The sequence below is a fragment of the Lipophrys pholis genome, assembly GCF_963383615.2.
Source record: "Lipophrys pholis genome assembly, chromosome: 20".
NCBI lineage: Eukaryota > Metazoa > Chordata > Actinopteri > Blenniiformes > Blenniidae > Lipophrys > Lipophrys pholis.
This window is the reverse complement of record NC_137648.1, coordinates 13,171,749-13,190,667: the sequence shown is the minus strand read 5'-3', so window position 1 is coordinate 13,190,667 and position 18,919 is coordinate 13,171,749. Positions and strand designations below refer to the sequence as shown.

Here is an 18,919-nt window from a genome sequence, read left to right as displayed (position 1 = left end):
AAGGTTTTAAAGGGAGATTACGGTAATGCTCCGGGTGCTTCTTCTGTGGACAGGCAACCGATAAGACCAAGAAGAGAGCTGCTCTGGTGTGTGTGTGTGTGTGTGTGTGTGTGTGTGTGTGTGTGTGTGTGTGTGTGTGTGTGTGTGTGTGTGTGTGTGTGTGTGTGTGTGTGTGTGTGTGTGTGTGTGAGTGTGGCGAATTTAAAAATGTGACGTTAGAATAAAGATGAATTCATTTGCTTGTACATCTGTGAGATAAATGTTGCCCATGTGATATTTGGCTGAAATGAGGTGACATCTTTTTAGTGCGTCACACCAAGGCTATGGCAACATCAAAAATAGGCACCAAAGAGATCATATTTGACTGCACCCCAAAAAAGTAGCTCATAAATTTTACTTTAGTTTTCTTTTCTTTTTTCCCGTTTTTTTGTTGTTGAATTCAATAACACACCATTATAGGATTGGACAATTTTGACCACAAAAATTATACAGAAAGTCCAACATGTCAGGATCGTGGAGCCGCCTGTTGACAGCGCCCTGACCTTTCCCCGGCTGCACCACCACAACCTCAGCATCAGCTGCCGGCTCTGTCAGCGGGTGCACTTTGTTGTCCATCATCTTATAGTCGGTAAGACCAAAGCTGGGAAGCTTGCCATTCTTCTCCGCCCACGTTTTGCCGTCTTCTGAGTCGTCCTTCTCCTCCAGGACGGCGTCACCGTTCAGGCTGCCTTTACTCACTTCGTCCGGGCAGGCGTCAGAGTCACTGCAGTGGGGCAGAGAAAAGTAGGTGCACTTCCTGGAAAAAGACTTTGCCTTGTCTTCCAGTTCGCTCTTGGTACTGAAGAGTGAATATGGAGTGTACTCCTCTGTGCCTTCGCATACTTTCTCCCCCTCGGGAGCGTTTGAGAAGGTTTTGTTGATCCCAACTGGATCAGAAATGGACTTTCTGATGAGTGTGTTTTCTCTGAGGAGCCATCGGCCATTATCTATAGGAACACTGTCCCCGGGCCCAACCTGAGCGTTAAAAGCAATGCATCTGGTCGCTTCTGTCAGATTGTCCAAAGCGTTGGTGGAGTTAAAGTAAGATAATTCAGACATGGCTTTGGATCGAGCCGTTTGGAAGGAAGAGAAAATGCTTGAATGGTCTTTGTTTTTCTGCTTTGGCGCCGAAGGAGGTCTTTCGCCCGCTTCCTCATCCGGGCAAGCATCTTTCTTGCCATAAAGCCGTTCGATTGTTCTCCTCACAAAGCCTTTCGCGATGGATTGGCGTGCTGAGTCGTCTTCGCCGGTGGACAGCTCGCTTGACGTCTGGGTCTGATAGCCGCCGCTAACCGAGGTCTCGCCTCTGTTGTCCAGCAGCTCTGAGGCCTGTGGGCTCGGGACTCGTCTCGGTTGGACGTCTGTGATGCTCTTCGCTAAGAACATCTCCCTGATGGATCTCACCCTGCCCTCGGGCTCTGTGGTGACGACGCCACCGGACTCGTAGCTGAAGGACAACGAGGACTGGGGAGCCGATCGGGTGCAGAAAACGTGAAGAGACGTGGGCGATTCAGATGACGATTCCTCCTCCGACTCAAGAGGGGCATTTCTTTGTGAGCAGTGTCTGCTGGCACATCCTCTTGTGGAAAAGTTCCTTTTCTGAGAATCAGCAACTTGTTGCTCCAGTAAGATCACTCTCTCTGCTACGGACTGTATTGTCATTTCATTTTCCATTGTAATTTCACATTTTATGATATCAGACTGTTTTTCAGTCGCAGCACGTTCCTGCTTGTGGCTCATATTGACTTTCTCTTCGTCTGAGCTGGACTCTCTGTCCTCGTAGCTCAGCTCTTCTTCCATTGAACAGCTGAATTGTTCATATTTGAGCTTCGGTCGGTCCTCGTCTGCATGTTCCTCGCAGCTTCTGTGATCATTACCACTATCATCATCCGTGTAGAACTTAAAGCTCTTTGTTTCTCTGTCATTTCTTGTACATGAGTAATCTTTTTCTAATAAAATGCTTTCATCGTTACCGCCGATACTTTTAGACTCTTGACAAATGTATGTTTTATATTCATCTCCTGAACCAACGTTGTCTTCTTCTGTTTCTTCATTCAGAGCCTCCAACTTATTAAATTTGGTTGTCTGCGCTCTATTTTGTGGCGGAACATAGACATGTTCCTCCTCCTCTTCCTCCTCCTCGATGCCAGAAGATGTTTCCTCAACAATCACCTGCAGCTGTTTAAATTCATCCTCTGGCTGCTCCTCGTCTGACGACGGCTCTTCCACATCATCCGAGGTTTCTGTACTGTCCTCAACACTAACGTTCTGTCCCATGCTGAGCTTTTGCGGTTCCTTGTCTGCGATGTTGCACTCGACTCCCGCTGTAAGCTGATTCTCACTATCTGAACTGGAAACTGTGTTCTTCCCTCCTGGACTCACTTCCACATATTGGCATGGACTCGCCTGTTTGCCTTCATCGTCCTCAGATTGACTTTCAGAGATCGGGATGTCTTTGCCTTCTGTTTCAACCTCCTCTGTCCTGTTCCTCTCATGTGTGTCTGGAATAGATGCACTTTTCCTACAGCTATCTTTTTGTGATAAGCTTTCTTCGGGCTTGTCCTGATCTTCTTGATTAACCACATCTCTACATGACTGTGAATTCTCTTGTACAAAAGATTTACTGTGACATTGCTTTCCTCCAGGACTTAGCTCTTCTCGTGGACATTTGCTCGTATTCTGTCGAGAGTCAATGTCTTTAGTTGACTGATCAACTGTTTTGCACTTTTCTGTCAGGTCAATGCTTCCTATTGAAGACTGTTCTGGCTGGGTAATGTGTGTGAATTTCTTGATAATGGACCTCACGTCCACATTCACTTCATCCCCCCGGGGAGCATTAATAGCATCTTCAGTGGAAAGTTGGCTCAAGTAATCCTCACAGTTTTCTTTGATAGAACTTTCAGATATTTGATCCGCATTTTCACTCTTTGCACCCACTGAAAGAGATGCCAACTCTACTTTTAGGTTCTCGGGGATGTCAAGACCTTCCATGAGTTCATCTATAACACTTTCCTCAAAGTCACAGTCTTGGTCAGGACTAGCTGAAGTCACGAGCTCTGGCTCTGAATTGTTTGCTGTTGAGCTGCGACTTTTGCACCTGTCACTGAGCTCCTGGAAGCCCTTCCAGCTCTGCAGGAGCTGTTTGGACGTCGATTGTTGTAAATCTGCCAAACTAGTTTTCAGTGTGTGGGAATCCTCGATGTTGGCTATTTCAGTGAGAGAATCGATCATTTTTAAGGCCTCTGCACAGCTAACATTATTGGTATTCAGCTCGTCCATGTTTAGGCCGGTTATTCCTTCCTTTAGGGTCATGACAGACAAGAAAGCAAGAAGAGCTTTAGACGAGGATCCAAAAGTAGAGGCCACGTGAGAGGAGAAGTCAGGCAGGCTGTTAGACTTTTCCAGACATGATGGACGTTTGCTCTGTGTGATTTGTCTGATTGACTTGATTGAGTAGCAAATCTTCTCAAGGACAGGTTTCATATTCAGCTGATTTGCAGTGGTTAATGATTGTGGGACTGTTTGCCTGACTCTCATTGAGTTTTCTTTATCTGCAACCACAGGAGCAGCCTGGTTTCCCCTCTGATCAGCTTCCAGTGGGATCGGTGTATCACTCATCAATGCTTTATTCAATTCAGCAGTGGATTTTACTGATTGTTCGTTTGTTCTTGCTGGTAAAACTTTCTTCTGCTTCTTATTTGCTGCCTCCGCTGGGCTTTCTAAGGACAGATTTCTGAGGAGCAACTTCTTACTTGACTTGTGTCTGACAGGTGGCGACGCCACATCCAGAGACTGAGAATATGGAGAGAGTCTCCTCGGCTGTTTTGGTTTATAAAGCTTCTGTTTCCTCTCAGCAGAGGGGCTGGCATTTGGTGTCGCACTTCGCTGTATTCCAACATCTGGAGGCATGTTTTTTGATGGGCGACTTTGCACTGGTGAAAACTTTGGAGAGCTATTCAGAAGCTCAACAGCAGACTTCTTGTTCAGCAGTTTTCTCTCAGGAGACGGACTGCTCATGAGCTTTACTTTTTTCACTGGTGTCTTGGGTGAAGACCCCCCTTTTAGATTTTTTGCTTCTTTCAAAGGGAGACTGCGTGACACTAAATTCTCACTTGATGAGATGCTGGCTGATGACAGCCTCTCTTCTGATGTTAAACTAGTGGGGGACACAGACGTACAGCATGACTGAGTGCTGATCAGATCTGAGATTGTCTGCTGCGTCTCTTCTGGTAATGTATTGACTAGTTGTTCAGTCTTTGTCAGTGGAACATCACCACTCGTTGTGTTGACTGTGGTAGATAATGTGTGTTCATCGCTACTTAAAGTGTGTTTATCCAGACTGGCCTTTCTGAGAGACATTTTCCTTTCAAAAGACAGATTACTGAGTAAAGGAGCTCTTTTAATAGATGGAACTCTTGGTAATGGAGTTTCTTGTTGGTCGGAGGGAATATCGGCCTGAACCGATGCTGTGATTTCTGTTTCATGGTCTTTGGGTGAAAGGACCTCGTCAGAACTGACTGATGCTGAATGAGTATCTGTTCTTGATGATGACAGTCTGTATAATGGGCTGCTGGCCGCTGATAAAACATCCTTCATGAAATATTCCGGGTTTGATAGCGCTGCAATTTCAGCAGATGAAGGTGGTGGCGGTAGATCCATGGACAGAGAATTGGACGGTGAGGCGTTTTGAAATAAGATTTTGACAGGATTTGATTTATTTTCCTTTTCACTTTCAAATACCGTTTCAGGAACGATATCATTCAATGGAGGAGGCTTTGTGTCTTCCGTTTGTGTCTGAAGTAAACTCCTGCTGTTGTCAGTATCTATAGGTTTTGCATGGTTCAGAGCCATATTAGCAGCCGTTCTCTCCACTGCTGAACTTGAGGATTTCTTTTCAAATGACTGGACTTTAAGTTTGACAGATGTTCTCAGCACATTACCTGGTAGCGGTTCACAAGCTTGGTGTGTTTCTGTTTTCAGTGCCTCCACAGAACAGTTGACCTCCTCTGCCTCAGTGATCAAGTCTATTTTGTTTTCAGACACTCCACATCCAGTGTTTTGTTGGTTGAGTTGAGCTTTCTCCAGCCAGTTCTCCACATATTCTTTGGTGTAATTGCTGGTAGAGCCTAAAGCAGGCTGTGTGCTGCCTGCTTTACTATTATAGGACGTGTTTTCGTTCTTTTTCTCCATATGCATTGATGTTTGCCTGATCAGTACTCCTCGTGGTTGGCTTAGCTCAGAGGATGAGTGACCCATCCTGCCATGTGCTTCTGATGGTAGATTTTCAATATTATTTATTGTATCATCAGGCAAGCTATTTTTTGAAACACTTCTAATACCATTTTGCATTGGTCTCTTTTTAAGACTTTTCAAGGATTTCGCTGATTTTGATTTATTTCCGTAGATTCTCTTTATGAATCCAGCACTAGAGAAAGTTTTTGCTTTCTGCTGGCTCTCAGGTGCACCTGCAGGATTCTTATTTTGTCTTTTGGCTGGTGTCATAATCCGCCGAACGTGTTTGTTGATGACTTTATGTTTTGGGGACAGTCTTTTATCTTTATTGGCCTCTCCTTGGTGGACCTTTACTTGGCCTTTTGTGGACTTCTGGAGTTGTTTCTGCCCATTTGAAGATTTATTCACGCCACTTTCCTGTGGTAGAGACTTTAACTCTGACGTTACTGACATGCTCTCAGTCCTCCAGATGCTAATGGATTCAGAGGCAGTTGAGGGTCTACACATCTCTGGATCACATTCATTGCTGCAGGAAAGACGTCCAGTTTCTGAAGTAGTGGGCCTGCCAAAGGTAGTTTCAGAAGCAGACATATAGGGTGCGCAAATATTGGCCAGGAAATTGTCTTGGCAAGTCTGCTGTTCATAAATGTGCAAGACAGTTTCAGTGACCTCCTCTCCACTGGATTCAATCTGTGAGACTTCGCTCATCCCCTCTGACGTGAATCGAGACACATTTCTACTGTACTGTTCCACGGAGCCGAGTCGCCTCGGTTTGGGCACTGGTCTACTGCTACTCTGCTTCACCATGCAATATTGTTCTGTCATTCTTCCATTTTCAGTTTGTTCTCTGATGGAATAAGAGCCTACCATGTCTTCCTGAATCCCATTGGCTGTCACTGACTTGATGCTCTCTATAGAAGTTTGCTTTTTGCTGATTTGTTTGTGTTCCGGAGTTGGAGCTCTCCTTGGAAAGACCATATCTGTTTGGGTTTTGATTTCATCTTCTTCGTTACAGCTTTCACTGAAAGCTTCATTGCTCGGCGATGGTGGATCTTCATCATTGTTGTCTTTTGTTTTGTCCTTATTGACTGTGTCATTAGAAGATTCAATAGAATTTTGTAAATCCAGTGATGTTGAATTGAGCGAGCATACGCCCTCCATTGGCTCGGGTTCTGGCAGAGAGGCGCCATTGAACTGGTTGGCAACACAAGAGCGTTTCAGAGTTGTAGTCCAATGGACTGTTTCCTCTTCCTTAATCGTCAAGCGCACCCTCATCTCTACTGTCATACTTCCATCCTGATTCACCCGAAAAGACTTCTCAATGTCGTCTTCATTGGGAAGCGAGCAGGCCCGCCCCTCTACTCCTTCACCAAGGTCGTTGTCTTCCTCCGTTTCGGCAACCGACTCCAGCATTCGATTGGACTCCAACTCAATTGAATTGGTGGGATTGCTGGGAAAACCATATGAACTTCCAGCAATGGTGTTATGGATCTGATCAACAATGTATCTCTCAGAAGATGGAGACATATTCCTCAAGTCTGAACCATATGATGGTGACTTCTTTTTGCCTTTTGGGTTGGTCAAAAGAGCCAAAGAGGTGCAAAAATAGTGGCAAAAAAAAAAGAAATCCAAGATTTGCACGAAGATATTAAGGAGAGTTGGCAGTCCACGAAGCACATCCAGAAAACATAGAATGAAAAAGAAGAAAACAACAGTTAGAAGTGTAGTTCAACTTTTTCCTTTCATTGAGCAGTCATATAGCCAGTGGCCATGCAGACAGTGTATATAGGTCATCTACAGTATTACATACAATATCATTACCTCAGCGCTTTCCCAAGGTTTATCCGCTCAGAGCTGCTTTGTATTAGTCATAATGATACAGATCCATTGGACAGACACTGTCTGTGAAATCTTTCAATCAATTAAATAAAAGAAAGAAAAAAACTTGATATGTAGATAAACTTACGGTTCAAAGACTTTTGTCGTCTGACGTGCCGCCTCGCTGCAGGTGGTGTTTTCAGTGCTCTGTAGAATGCAGGCTTGAAAGGCTCCCTGCCTACAGCCACCACGGTGCCCGAACACAAAATCAAGCCTGGGAGTCCATCGACCTGCAGCAGAACAAATTTGGACAACAATTCCTTAAAATATTGCTATGAATTGGGATTCCCTAGAACATTATTCTGGGTAGAGCAATTTATAATTTGGTTTGATGTATGTATGTATAGTCAATTAATGAATTCATAAGAATGTGTGATGTGTATGACCAGTTTAAATATATATTTTTTAAGTTCAGCAATACTAATAAGCACTGGATCTACAACAGGTCCATGATTTAAAGTCTTACAGTGCATTATCCTAGAAAGCCTTTATGGGTATTCGAGTAAGTCTTGTCTGGCTCAATAATGATAAATATAACTTTGCAACAAGAGGAAGACTTTTTTAAAATATACTATAATTTATTATGCTGGTATAACACAGTTTTTTTTTTGTGTCACAGAACAAAATGTAGTGCTCACTCACACGTTTGCCATCAGGAGTGTGTAACTTCACCACATGGAACTGCATCAGCTCTGAGATATATTCCAGGATAGACTCATAGCTGGGTTTAGTCTTCTTGTGAAGCACCACAGTCTGTTTTACAGCGGGCTCTCCATTGCGAAACACCAGAAGCCTTTTTGGTGTGCGCAAAACTGCCGGCTGTGTTTTGTGGATACTCCGTCCGGGGAAGAATCTGGCCTGCTGCACTGTCTGACGTCGGGAGCTCACGGGTCTGGCATGGTACCAGGGTGGTAGCTTTTTCCTGGCCATGGCCAGATTGATGGGTTTTACTTTGCGTCTGTCAGAGCAGATATAGGATTTTCCATCCTCGAGTTCATCCAAAGACCTGATTGCGTGGACCCCGTGTGGCGTCGTGATGTTTCTTACTCCAAACGCGAGGGGGACCTTCTTAGAGAGGCTGTCGAGAAGAGCGTCAAAGGTTTTGAAGGTGCGGTTATTGATGACGAGGCGCAGGCCGTTGAACTGGGGATCACCACTTTTGTAGAAGCAGACCCGCTTTGATAAGACCGGGTCACCAATGCTCGGGTGGCGTAGTGTACCAAAAGTGAGTCCGCTCCCTGACGAATGGTCAGGGGGAATCCTCCGAAGCCCCATCTCATTCATCACTGCCGGCTGGCTGCATTGGGGAAACAGATTTAAAAAATATATATTTTACTTCAAGCGAGAACAGCATTGTCTTTCTTGTATTTTGCAACTTTACAGAGTAGAATTAGATTCCTGATTAGTTATTATATCATAGCGCAGACAGTTTCTCCAAAGTGTTATTTCAAGGGAAAGGAGTACACCTGATTGAATTTGTATTCATCCAATAATGCACAGATTTGGGGTGGTTTCTGTCATATAACCACATGTTGATTCTGTCAGCTGAAGGCTGCTGACTTTTAGAGTCTCCCTGTGTGCTTTGTGATGTTTGATTAACATGGCCTTTTTTCAACGTTTCAAAAAAACATAACCTTTCTTCTCGGATTAAATCTGGAACTCATGTGTCAATCTCATCATAAAATGCCTCTGCTACTATTTAAAAAAGAAAGAAAGTGTGATGATTTAAACGGCAGAGCTCAAAGCAAAATAAAGAAAGGCAAAATTCAGTATGAACGTTGGCCCAAGTTTGAAAATCAAAACCGCCTTGATATGATTTATTTTCTTGAAAGTTGTTTGTTCCTGTGAGTTGAAAAGTTTCAAATTCCTTTTGCTGCTTGTTTACAAGTCGGCTTAACACACAAACACCATAAGAGTTTGTTCGAGGCTATACTATATATAAATATCTATCTTAACAGCTGAGTGATGCCTGGCAAACATATGGTGTTTACCTTGTGAGACTGCAGCCATCAGGTGACCTAACTTCTGGGAAAGCAGTCCCCTGGGTAGTATCACTTGTCTAATTACCTGGATTTGAACAACTTAGCAGTGCACAACAACTGATACCAAAGAGTATGCCAGAAAATTCTCCAATGCCTGAATCTCATCTGTTAAATATGTTTGAATATATGAATCAATTTGTCTCACATTTCTTGAGGGCTACGCTATGCAGTTTAAGAGATTACAGATTATTTCCTCCATTTGTTTTCAATAGTTACCGGTCATACGTCTGAAAAGTTGAATTACTGTAAACTTCACCTGTGAAATGAAGTTAAAAACAATAAATTAAAGATACTTCATTTAATTTGTTTCAGATGTGTGTAACATTTGTTTTCTTTTTTTTTTTTTTACCGAAAAGAGGTCTTTAGCTTGAGATTGTCGTGGTTATAGCAACATTTGAGCTCTTTTTGCATTTTCAATACAGCAAATCAATCAACAACCCAATAAGGTTCAATGGTTCATTTGACGCTCACTCACACACAGATATTATACCTGCAGGTAGCGGTTCAACTGCAGCTACACCGTCAGCAACAACATTTTCGACAGCGAATTCAAAGACGACTCACCTTTTTGTGGCATCGAGAAACTCCTAAATGTTCTGAAAAGAAATCCATGAAATGTTATCCAGCGCTCGACATCATGACTGCTGTTGAGCGAACTGCACAGCAACGGTATATTTCAGGAGACTCCATCGTGCTTAATTTGCTTAATCTTTGCTCAGAGTTAATCTCCACTGCAAGTGCAACGCTTGGAAATCCTCTTCCATAAGGTGTGTCACACAGATGCATGCAGGGCTGTCACAACACATTGAAGATTTTAAACAATTTAATATATATACTTATGTTGAATTAGGCTACAAATACCGGTATGTAATATGTATTTTAGTATGGGAAAACAGCAGCGGTACTGAATAATTCTACAAAAATCTTACGATAATTGAAACTGTTGTCAAAACTTCCTTGGATTTTTTTTTCATACGATCTTTCGCTCATGAAGCACAAACTAAACTGTTGGAGTGTTTTCCACCGATTGCAGCAGATGGTAAACTGGCATTCACTTGTAGTGTTCGTGCAGGATTGTAATCTCATGGGCCTCTTAAGGTAATGAGGATTAAGGGGCTGTTCATTATCAGGACCCTAGAGGTGGAGCTCTTGTTTTCATTCACCTTTTTACCTCCAAATTAACAGGAAACAGATTACTATTTTATTTTTGTCGGAGATTAGTTTGGTCCTTGTACATTTGCTTGAACTCTGTGCAATCGACCTGCATATGTAGTTTCATATGGGAGTTAAAAATAAAGTTCTCATAATAGCAAACACAACCTTTTTTAGTCCCAGTAAAAATATACATCTAGTGCTTGTCAAATAGGGACACTGAAGTTTAGAAGGGTAGTGGACTTCAGTAGATTAGTTTGAACCCTATTACTGGGGCATTAGCCGCACACATATATCCTTAACCATCAACTATCATGAGTTACATAACAGGCACCAGAACTGGACTGAAGTAAGTCTATTTCCGTAGTGAAAGGGATTATTGTTTGAAGGATGACTTCATTCCACAGTAACCCTGGGGCTGAAGTGAAGGAATCACAGGAATATACAAAAGTTATCAGGTTTCAGCTCCGTATAAAAGGATGAAGCGATGACACCCTGACATACTGTTTAGTTTACTGCCGCAAATATATTTCAGGTGTGTACAAAAACAGACGATATGTGCTGTAGGAAAGAATTCCTGGTGAGCCCAACCAGACAGAGACTGAGGAATGCAGCAGGAGGCTCCCATGATCCCAGGCCCACACGACCTGTTCCCAAAACAACAGCCAGCGCAAAAATGTGAAAAATCCTTGAAAGGAAGCTGGGAGGGGGGGTGCAGGGAACAATGGAGGAAGCCCTCTGCGTAAACAGGTAGGCCCGAAGCCTGCATGCCCCTCATTCCAACCCTCAAATGCAAAGATAAGAGAAGCAAATGTTGAAGAACGGAGGGTCCAAAAAAAAAAAAAAGACTTGGCTTGTCACGCTGATAGAGCCGCGCCGATCCTGCCAAACACGCCCGAATCAAACTGAAAATAGGCGCGAGCCGAGGCTCTGCGCTCACGGCATGACAGGTAGAAGCAACAAATGTCTAAAGCGCCATTTGTCACGTAACCTTTCGCGGCACCGAATTATCACAAACCAGCTGCTGATACAAATGCTGTTATTTTTCCTTCGCATGATTACATGTGAAATCACATGCCGCTATGGCGAAGATATTTGTCTACGCGTTCCGGGTGTATTGCCACCCCTTGCCGCATGCTATTTTTAAAACCCTTGTGCCTATACTGCAACTAATTGGCGCCAAGTTAGATTCAAACCTATGCTGTTAATGGGAAAAAATGTGTGATATGTTTTGGCCCTTGTCCCCCTTTCTATATTTGTCCCAGCGTTCTCCATGCAGCTGCTCCTCCAGATCTGCCTCCCTGTGCTACCATCAAACACCTCGCTTATCGACTCTGCATATATACATATATATATATATATATATATATATGTATATATATATATAGAGAGAGAGTTTCTTTATCAACTTCTTCAAGGCAGATGTGGCCAGCATGGATAGGGTTAAACCCTAACCTCAGAATTAAATCCTTCGCATACGGTAATTTCCTGTGTATCTATATCTACTAAACAATTTTGTCATAACCAGTAGTTATATAAATCATAGTTAAGTACTTTTATTAGTTGTATTTTGTTTTTTTATAGTCGCTTATGTTCAGCATCAACTGCAAGCTCCAATGGGGGGGTTGGAGTTGAATAATGTGCCAAATGTTCAGTTTGACCGTGGCCAATTTCAAATGTTGACACCAATACCACCACCTACTTATAATGGGTCAAAATTCTTCACATTGCAGCTGTCAGGAATTCAATTAAAAGCGATCCAGCTGCACTGTGAAAACACTTTTAAAACTTTAATAGTCCGAGCAGCTGATCCTCCAAATACGATCTCTCATGAACTCTTCTTCACACCTCGCACTCAAATATTAAATATGACAAATAATGGTGAATTCCAGTTTTCCTTTGGGGGGGGTGGGGGGTTCGGATTGAAAAATGTGGCTTGGCAGAGGTTGAGACAAAAGTATGCCTCCAGCGCAAAAGTTCATTCAAGCCGCATGCTGTTACATCTTTTTCCTCCTCTTCACTTCCAGTGGAATTCCCACATTTTGAATGAATCCCTGCCAAAACAGGACTCATAAGGTCACTCTGCCGCCCGTCCCCCTCCCTTCCAAAACCCACTGCACCGCAGTCAGAAGTCCCCACCCCGTCCATTTTAGGCGCTCCATATCAGCTGTGCCAAGCTTTTAATCTGCCTGGTGACATCCCAGTGTTTCCTGCATGGGACAGAGGGAGAGATAAGCGCGCTCCACTGTGCAGTAAATCACTCTGCACTCCTACTCATCTACTGATATCACCATTATTCAATTAGGCTGCACTCAAACTGACCACATTTCTCGCCCGTCACAATCAGGGGCATGGAACGGTTGTTTGCACATTATTTCAATACATTTTTTCTTTTCACGGCATTTGCTTTGAATGTCAAAGAAATTAAAACCTTGAAGTGGGTTTTCACAGTAAACACTCATGAGTTTTTCGGCCAAGGGAAAGTAACAAGTCAAAGCCTGCGAAGCAAGTTCAACCTGCTGTGGTGACCCCAGGAGCAGCCAATAGTCAGTAAATATTACAGTTTAATTAAGTGAACAAATTATCATACAATTGTATTGCTATTATTATTTCAATCATTGATACTGCTATATACAAGTAATTATGTTGTATTGTTTGCAGGTACATAACGTTACATTTTAACAGAGGCGAAAAGGAATATATTTTTACAGCAGGATCCAGAGTAATGCTAAATTACGAGTAGAAAGGTTGTTGATGGAGGAATATGGCAGACAATAGTTACTATTAATTGATGGTAAAAAGGTTTAAACGGAAACTGTTTTGTTGATGTGTACTGGTCAGTTTAGGTAAGGCATATTGTCTTAATTTGCAACGTCTGCTACAAACCAGGTTTGAAGCCAGCCTGTAGATTATTGGCTTTAACAATGTAAATCTTTTTTTCTCCCCAAGCAAACACGTCTTTACAAAATGCCAAATGGGATTGTTGAAGGAGCACAGAAGAAAAGGCATGACGTACAGAATGAAGTTCACAATGTTTATTACTGTGAAAACTGAGAGAGAAAAGAAATTATAGATTGAAAAATCACTCATGGAAAAATGGAATTTATTGTCTTTCTTATCTAATCCTCCGATAAGAAACTTACAAACACAAACTCACAACGGGGGGGTCAGGAGGTGTGCGTCAGGTCTGTGTCTTTTCAGTGTGTGCAGATTAGGAGGATGCAGCATATCATGCAGCAAGCCTCTCCACAGAAATATAAATACCGATACGCACAGAATGCAGACTATTATTCTCCGGGGGGGGGGGGGGGGGGGGGGCAGCGGCGGGCTGGAACCTCCTCACCAAAGGGCTCAAAACCACATGGCTGTTAGCTTTGGAGGGCCCGGGCCGAGGGCCAGTGCGCTGACGGGACAACCTGGCTACGCTCGTCCCAGATAGCGGGCCGGGGTGAGGAGTGATTTATCCGTCTCTGCTCGCATCAGACAACCTTCCTCTGATTAAGGGTCAGCCACTGAGCGACAGGGCTGACCGCGGCGGAGAGGGCGAGACAGGCGGCCTCCCTCTCTGAGACACTGGCATCCTGACCGCCGCTCAAATGGACTTTCCAGACGCTGCCAGCGGCACATGCACTGCTCCGTGTGCCGACAGTGGACACATACACACTCACAGCAGTAGGCATACACACAGGAATGTGCACGTAGACAATATTTCTGCCCCCTCCTCCTCTTTCTCTCCCCCCTTTTTTTATTCGGACTTGTACGGAAACACGCTCAGACTCACTGTGTTGGTCTACACTTTCTCCCGGACGTGGAGGATCTGAGTCATCCACTGTCTGACTTGTCTCTCTGGACTGCTTCAAAACCCTCCTTTATCCATTTCAGTGGCGACGCCTGTAAGATCGATTCAGTCAACGATGATTCAGAAGATTAATCAAAGATGGCGACGATTAATTTTTTTTTATGTGGAACTAAAACAGCTCAGTTTGTTCACCCGGTGTTGTTCTGTTCTTCCTCTTTTCTGTTGTACAAACCACAACAATCCTTTGACTGTCATTATATTTACATGACGCCTAAAAATGTGGATTTTTAGAATGATTAGTCCGATTGAAGCTATTTAAGTACACGTATATATATGAGAGAAAGCAAAGGACTAACATTGAATAGTGCGATTGAAAGAGGCTCGAGTCCTGCACGTGTACAGAGTCGTCAGGCTGGAAAAGGACTCACACGTCTCATGGTATTGAATTTTACACTGGTCTTTGTTGTTGTCCGTCAACTGCAAGTGTCTCAGTACTGAGGAGCTGACAAAGAGCATTTCATTTCAAACATATATCAGTCACATTCCCGTTACATGTCCACCAGGACAGAGACAATAGTCCCATTAAAAAGTTTAGTCGAGCTTAAGCTCTGCATGCAAACCCACTGACGACTTCTGAATAAATATCCGCCGCTCTAAATCTTCTTTATTTTTATCTTGTAATGATTTTGCATCATGTTGAGGACAAATTTAACTCTTTTTTTTTTTTTTCCCAAAACAGTTATCATATGTTGCGTTGAAACGACAGCATTACAGTGACATTGTTCACACGGCCGTATGGAACAAATTACAAATATTTATGTTGTAGTTTTTGAGAACTCAGAAATCACACGACGTAATTTATTTTATTTCTATTTATAATTATACGTCACTGCTGAGTATGCCCACAGCTGGCATTAATATTCAAGCTGTTTTATCTGCATGTATCTTGCAAATAAGTTTGATCTTTTAACAGAGACAAAGTTTGTTTCTTAGAGTTTACTTGAAAGAGTTTAAATAATGTAGTTTGATCCAATTAAACTGAACGTTGATAACATTAATCCTTTGAGTAGTTATTGATCTTTGTAATTTCAAATATTGTGTGTTTTAGTAATTTCACAGTCATTCTACTTGTAAATAAATCAATTTAATCTGTGTGGCATTGCAGCCAACCCTAACCCTTTGGTTGTTACACTTCACACAGTAACAAGAGAGATGTTGGTGTTTTCTTTGTCTACATTTGAAGAACAATAGTTTTGATGGAGAGCCGTTGTGGCGCCTGTTCAAAGGGCTCATTTACTGTGAAATTAAATGAAGCTTAATTTCTCGTGTTTTCCTCTGACGTTCACTCAACTCAAGCACATAGTTAGTCTGCGTGTCAAACTTTTCAACTAAAATGGAGTTTTTAACCATTCACCATAGTTTGTGATCTGTGGGAGCAGAATTTCGCGCCGCACACGGACAGATAGCAGCTGCAAAGGGAAACTCTCCATGATTATCAGCACAGATTAAAATCTGAACAATACACCGCACAACAATCGTTTGCTTGTCCATGTTTCTGTGACCGAGGAGCTCCATCTAATTTTTACAATCAAGGAAACAGGACAAAACCAGGATGTGATGTCAGATTTATAAAAAAAATTATGCAATATTCAGATGACTTAGCGCCACGTTTCCATCAACTGTTGGCGGATTCCTTCTCGGAGTAGCACGTCCAGATGGCCCCGGACTGTTTGCGGCACTAAAAAAAGAATGTGATGCCATTTATGCGGCGACAGATCCCAAATGACTCCAACTTTGAGCTGCACCAAACATTGCATCACGAGCACAGTATGTCATCTGAGAGCTCATAAGCAGCAGGGGAGTGAATACGTAAACACTGTAAACCGCAACGCTCAAATTAAGTTAATCGATGAAGCACTGCAATATATAATTAATCTAAAAAAAAAAGATTTACTTACCTTTTGTTGTTTTCTTCTCTTTTGACTTGCTTTAACTAATATTTTGGGGTTAACTTGAACTATGGTGTGTATTAAGTCATCTGCAATTTGAAGTATAATTTCACTGTGTAGTTCAGTTCCTTCAGAATGCTCGGGTGGTCGCTAAAGTAAACCAAATTGATAATGTGTAGTTTATAAACTAGTAAACAAATGCATGTTTAAATTAGAACATTATGACCCTAATTAGTCCTCCTCTATTGCTTCAGCCAACACTACCGCCTGCATCTCATAGAAATTGGAGCAACAAGTTGCCTCAAGTTTTCTTGAGTTCTGCTAACTTATTTCCATGTTGTTATAACAGAAAACAATCTATAGTAGATAAATATTGAGGAGATGTAGGTAAAAACTGATTGACTGGGTTCATGGCAAATGTCACGAGTCAAGATATTTACCCTTGCTCACACCAAAGGAACCATCACTTCAAATGTTCATATTTCACATTTAGTTTCTGCATATTTTCCATTTGATATTAACCGTCTGCTGCTTATGAGGACTTAGATGTTCCCATATCGCTCCATTTCAGCGAGGCACTACGTGGCGAAAGTGACAGCAGCGTTGGAGCTTAAAATACCAGCCTGTGCGTGACCGCAGCAGGTCTTTGTCAGGGATTACTGGGCCTCGTCCGCCTCACCTGGATCCATACGACACTCCCAGCAGGCTCACGTGCCCTCACCTTGATTCACCCTCTTATATTTGCCCCCAGCACAACCGCCTTGATTTCTGATCAAGACACAGATGACAATGTGTCGCCATGAAATTCATCTGTTTGACTCATGAGAGTGTCCCCCTATAGTTCTCTACTGTCTGTAGCTCGTAATGCATCTTTGTCCATATTTGATGTGTTGAAAGATTTGAATCATCATCATCGGACATAAAAGGATTAAAAAACCCAAAACAGAAACTTGACTCTTGCTGAGCAGGAACAGTAACTTAAATCAAAACCATACAAGACTGATTAAAAATGATCACAACAGTAGTGTTCTCACAACAGTCACCGATTTCTGAACATTTAAAAGTTTTTAACTTTCGTTTTAGGACTCATCCACAAATTTTCACGCGTACCAATCTCGTGTTGGTATCTATAGTGTAAAAAAAAGGTCTAAATCAGGGGTAGCCAACGTGGTGCCTGCAGGCATCTGGTAGCCCGCCGGGGCCTTGTGAGTAGTCCTGTTCTAAAAATAGTGATCAGCCCAAACATGATTCGATCCTGAAATTGTTCTAAGGTTTCTAATAAGTCGCCCTTCATGTCACTTAATGCTTTCAGTTTCAAAAAGGTTCCTGACCTCTGTTGTAAAGTGTGTTGAATGTTTATTTTAAAGGTATTAAAGAGACTGCAGGATAACATATAGGTATTATTCCCCATGAAAACAAATTGATATACAGTATATATTTTTTTAATCATGATAGATGCGAGTCAGACTGTGAGGTGTCTCTTAAATGGTCTATGGCCAGCCATTACAATCAGAACACTCTATTGTAAATATAAGCTTTTCATTATGTTTGACTCGATGAAGAAAATCCCTTTTAAATATTATTGCTCCCTCAGGATGACTTTTGCTGCAAAGTAACCACAATTCTCTATTTATCTATATAGGTTGGTTTACTTGCTTTGAAAAAGAGACAAAAAAAAAGTGCACTCTTTAGAGTGTACTCATCCTTCACACTGAAAGTACAAAAAATATTTGTGGTGGTGACTATTAATAGGTTACTACATTATTCTTTGTGTTGCTCTGGTCCAATTAAGATGAACGATAACTGTTTAACATGAGCCACTATAATAATAATAATAATAATAATAATAATGCTCTTCTGATTGAGCAAACGATGCCAACATGAATTCTCATTATTTCACAACAATGATAAAACCATCATTAATGTATTGACTTGAATTTATAAATTTATGGCTTTACTTGAGTTAATAAAGCAAAACGAAAGCTTTATTTTCCATGTGAGACTATTTCAGTGGCCCTCATGGTTTTAAACCTTCAACGTGACAGTGAGCTTCATGTAGTCCTGTGCACAGGTGACCCCTGCTGGCCACAACTGACATTACAACTCACTGCTTCACAGCAGTGATACACATGATTAGTTTCACCACTGCTTCACTTGACATCATTTCAGGTATTTTCTGTATGTGTGTGTGTGTGTGTGTGTGTGTGTGTGTGTGTGTGTGTGTGTTGCAGGCTGTTTCTGCCCCCAGCAGACGGAGGAACCCACAGTCAAAGCTCCCGGGGAAGCTGGAAGTGGACTGTTTGCTTTTTTCTGTGGAAACATGTTTGATATTTGTTTGAAGTTCATAATCCAACAACATGAACACAAATACTCTTCCTGTGTCAGAGACAGCGTTCTGACTGATAGTGTCATTGAAAAATATCGCCGTCTAGACATTGTCGTGCTCCGTGTTTACTTTGTTTTTATCATTTATCTAAAAATATGGTCCTGCTGAAACTTTAATGTACAAACGGCCTCAGCTCAGTGTTACTTACAGTGATTTATATCTATGACCAGATGTGCTGAATAATGCTGAAACTGAAGAGCAAATATACTAAAATACACACAAGGACAACATGTCAGCTGCTCACAGACACCCGTCCACCCTCACACACACACACAATGAGACGACAGAAGCAGTTGACCCGGGTCACGGCACTCTGGCCCTCAACCTGCTTTATTTAGACTTTATTTTTTATGTATTTTTATTTTTTAGGAAGTCCTACCGGTGATTCCCAAAATGGGACGAGTGGTGTGATTTTCACAGAGCACGGTTTCCTCCCGGACAG

General features: G+C 42.3%; 1 protein-coding gene across 1 annotated transcript; it reads right to left on the bottom strand.

Annotated features, from left to right (window-relative positions):
* Nucleotides 1-453: 453 nt before the first annotated feature.
* On the bottom strand, nt 454-9,901 carry LOC308125919 (uncharacterized protein; the record flags this gene model as incomplete). The annotated part of the gene is made up of 7 exons (XM_080489960.1): nt 9,756-9,901; nt 7,792-8,446; nt 7,238-7,379; nt 5,406-6,839; nt 4,359-4,526; nt 3,137-3,590; nt 454-1,603 (listed from the first exon to the last, which is right to left on the bottom strand). The coding sequence occupies exons 2-7, from the start codon at nt 8,431-8,433 to the stop codon at nt 454-456; spliced, it is 3,990 nt and encodes a 1,329-aa protein (XP_080346086.1). The 5' UTR covers nt 8,434-8,446; nt 9,756-9,901.
* Between the last annotated feature and the right edge of the window lie 9,018 nt (nt 9,902-18,919).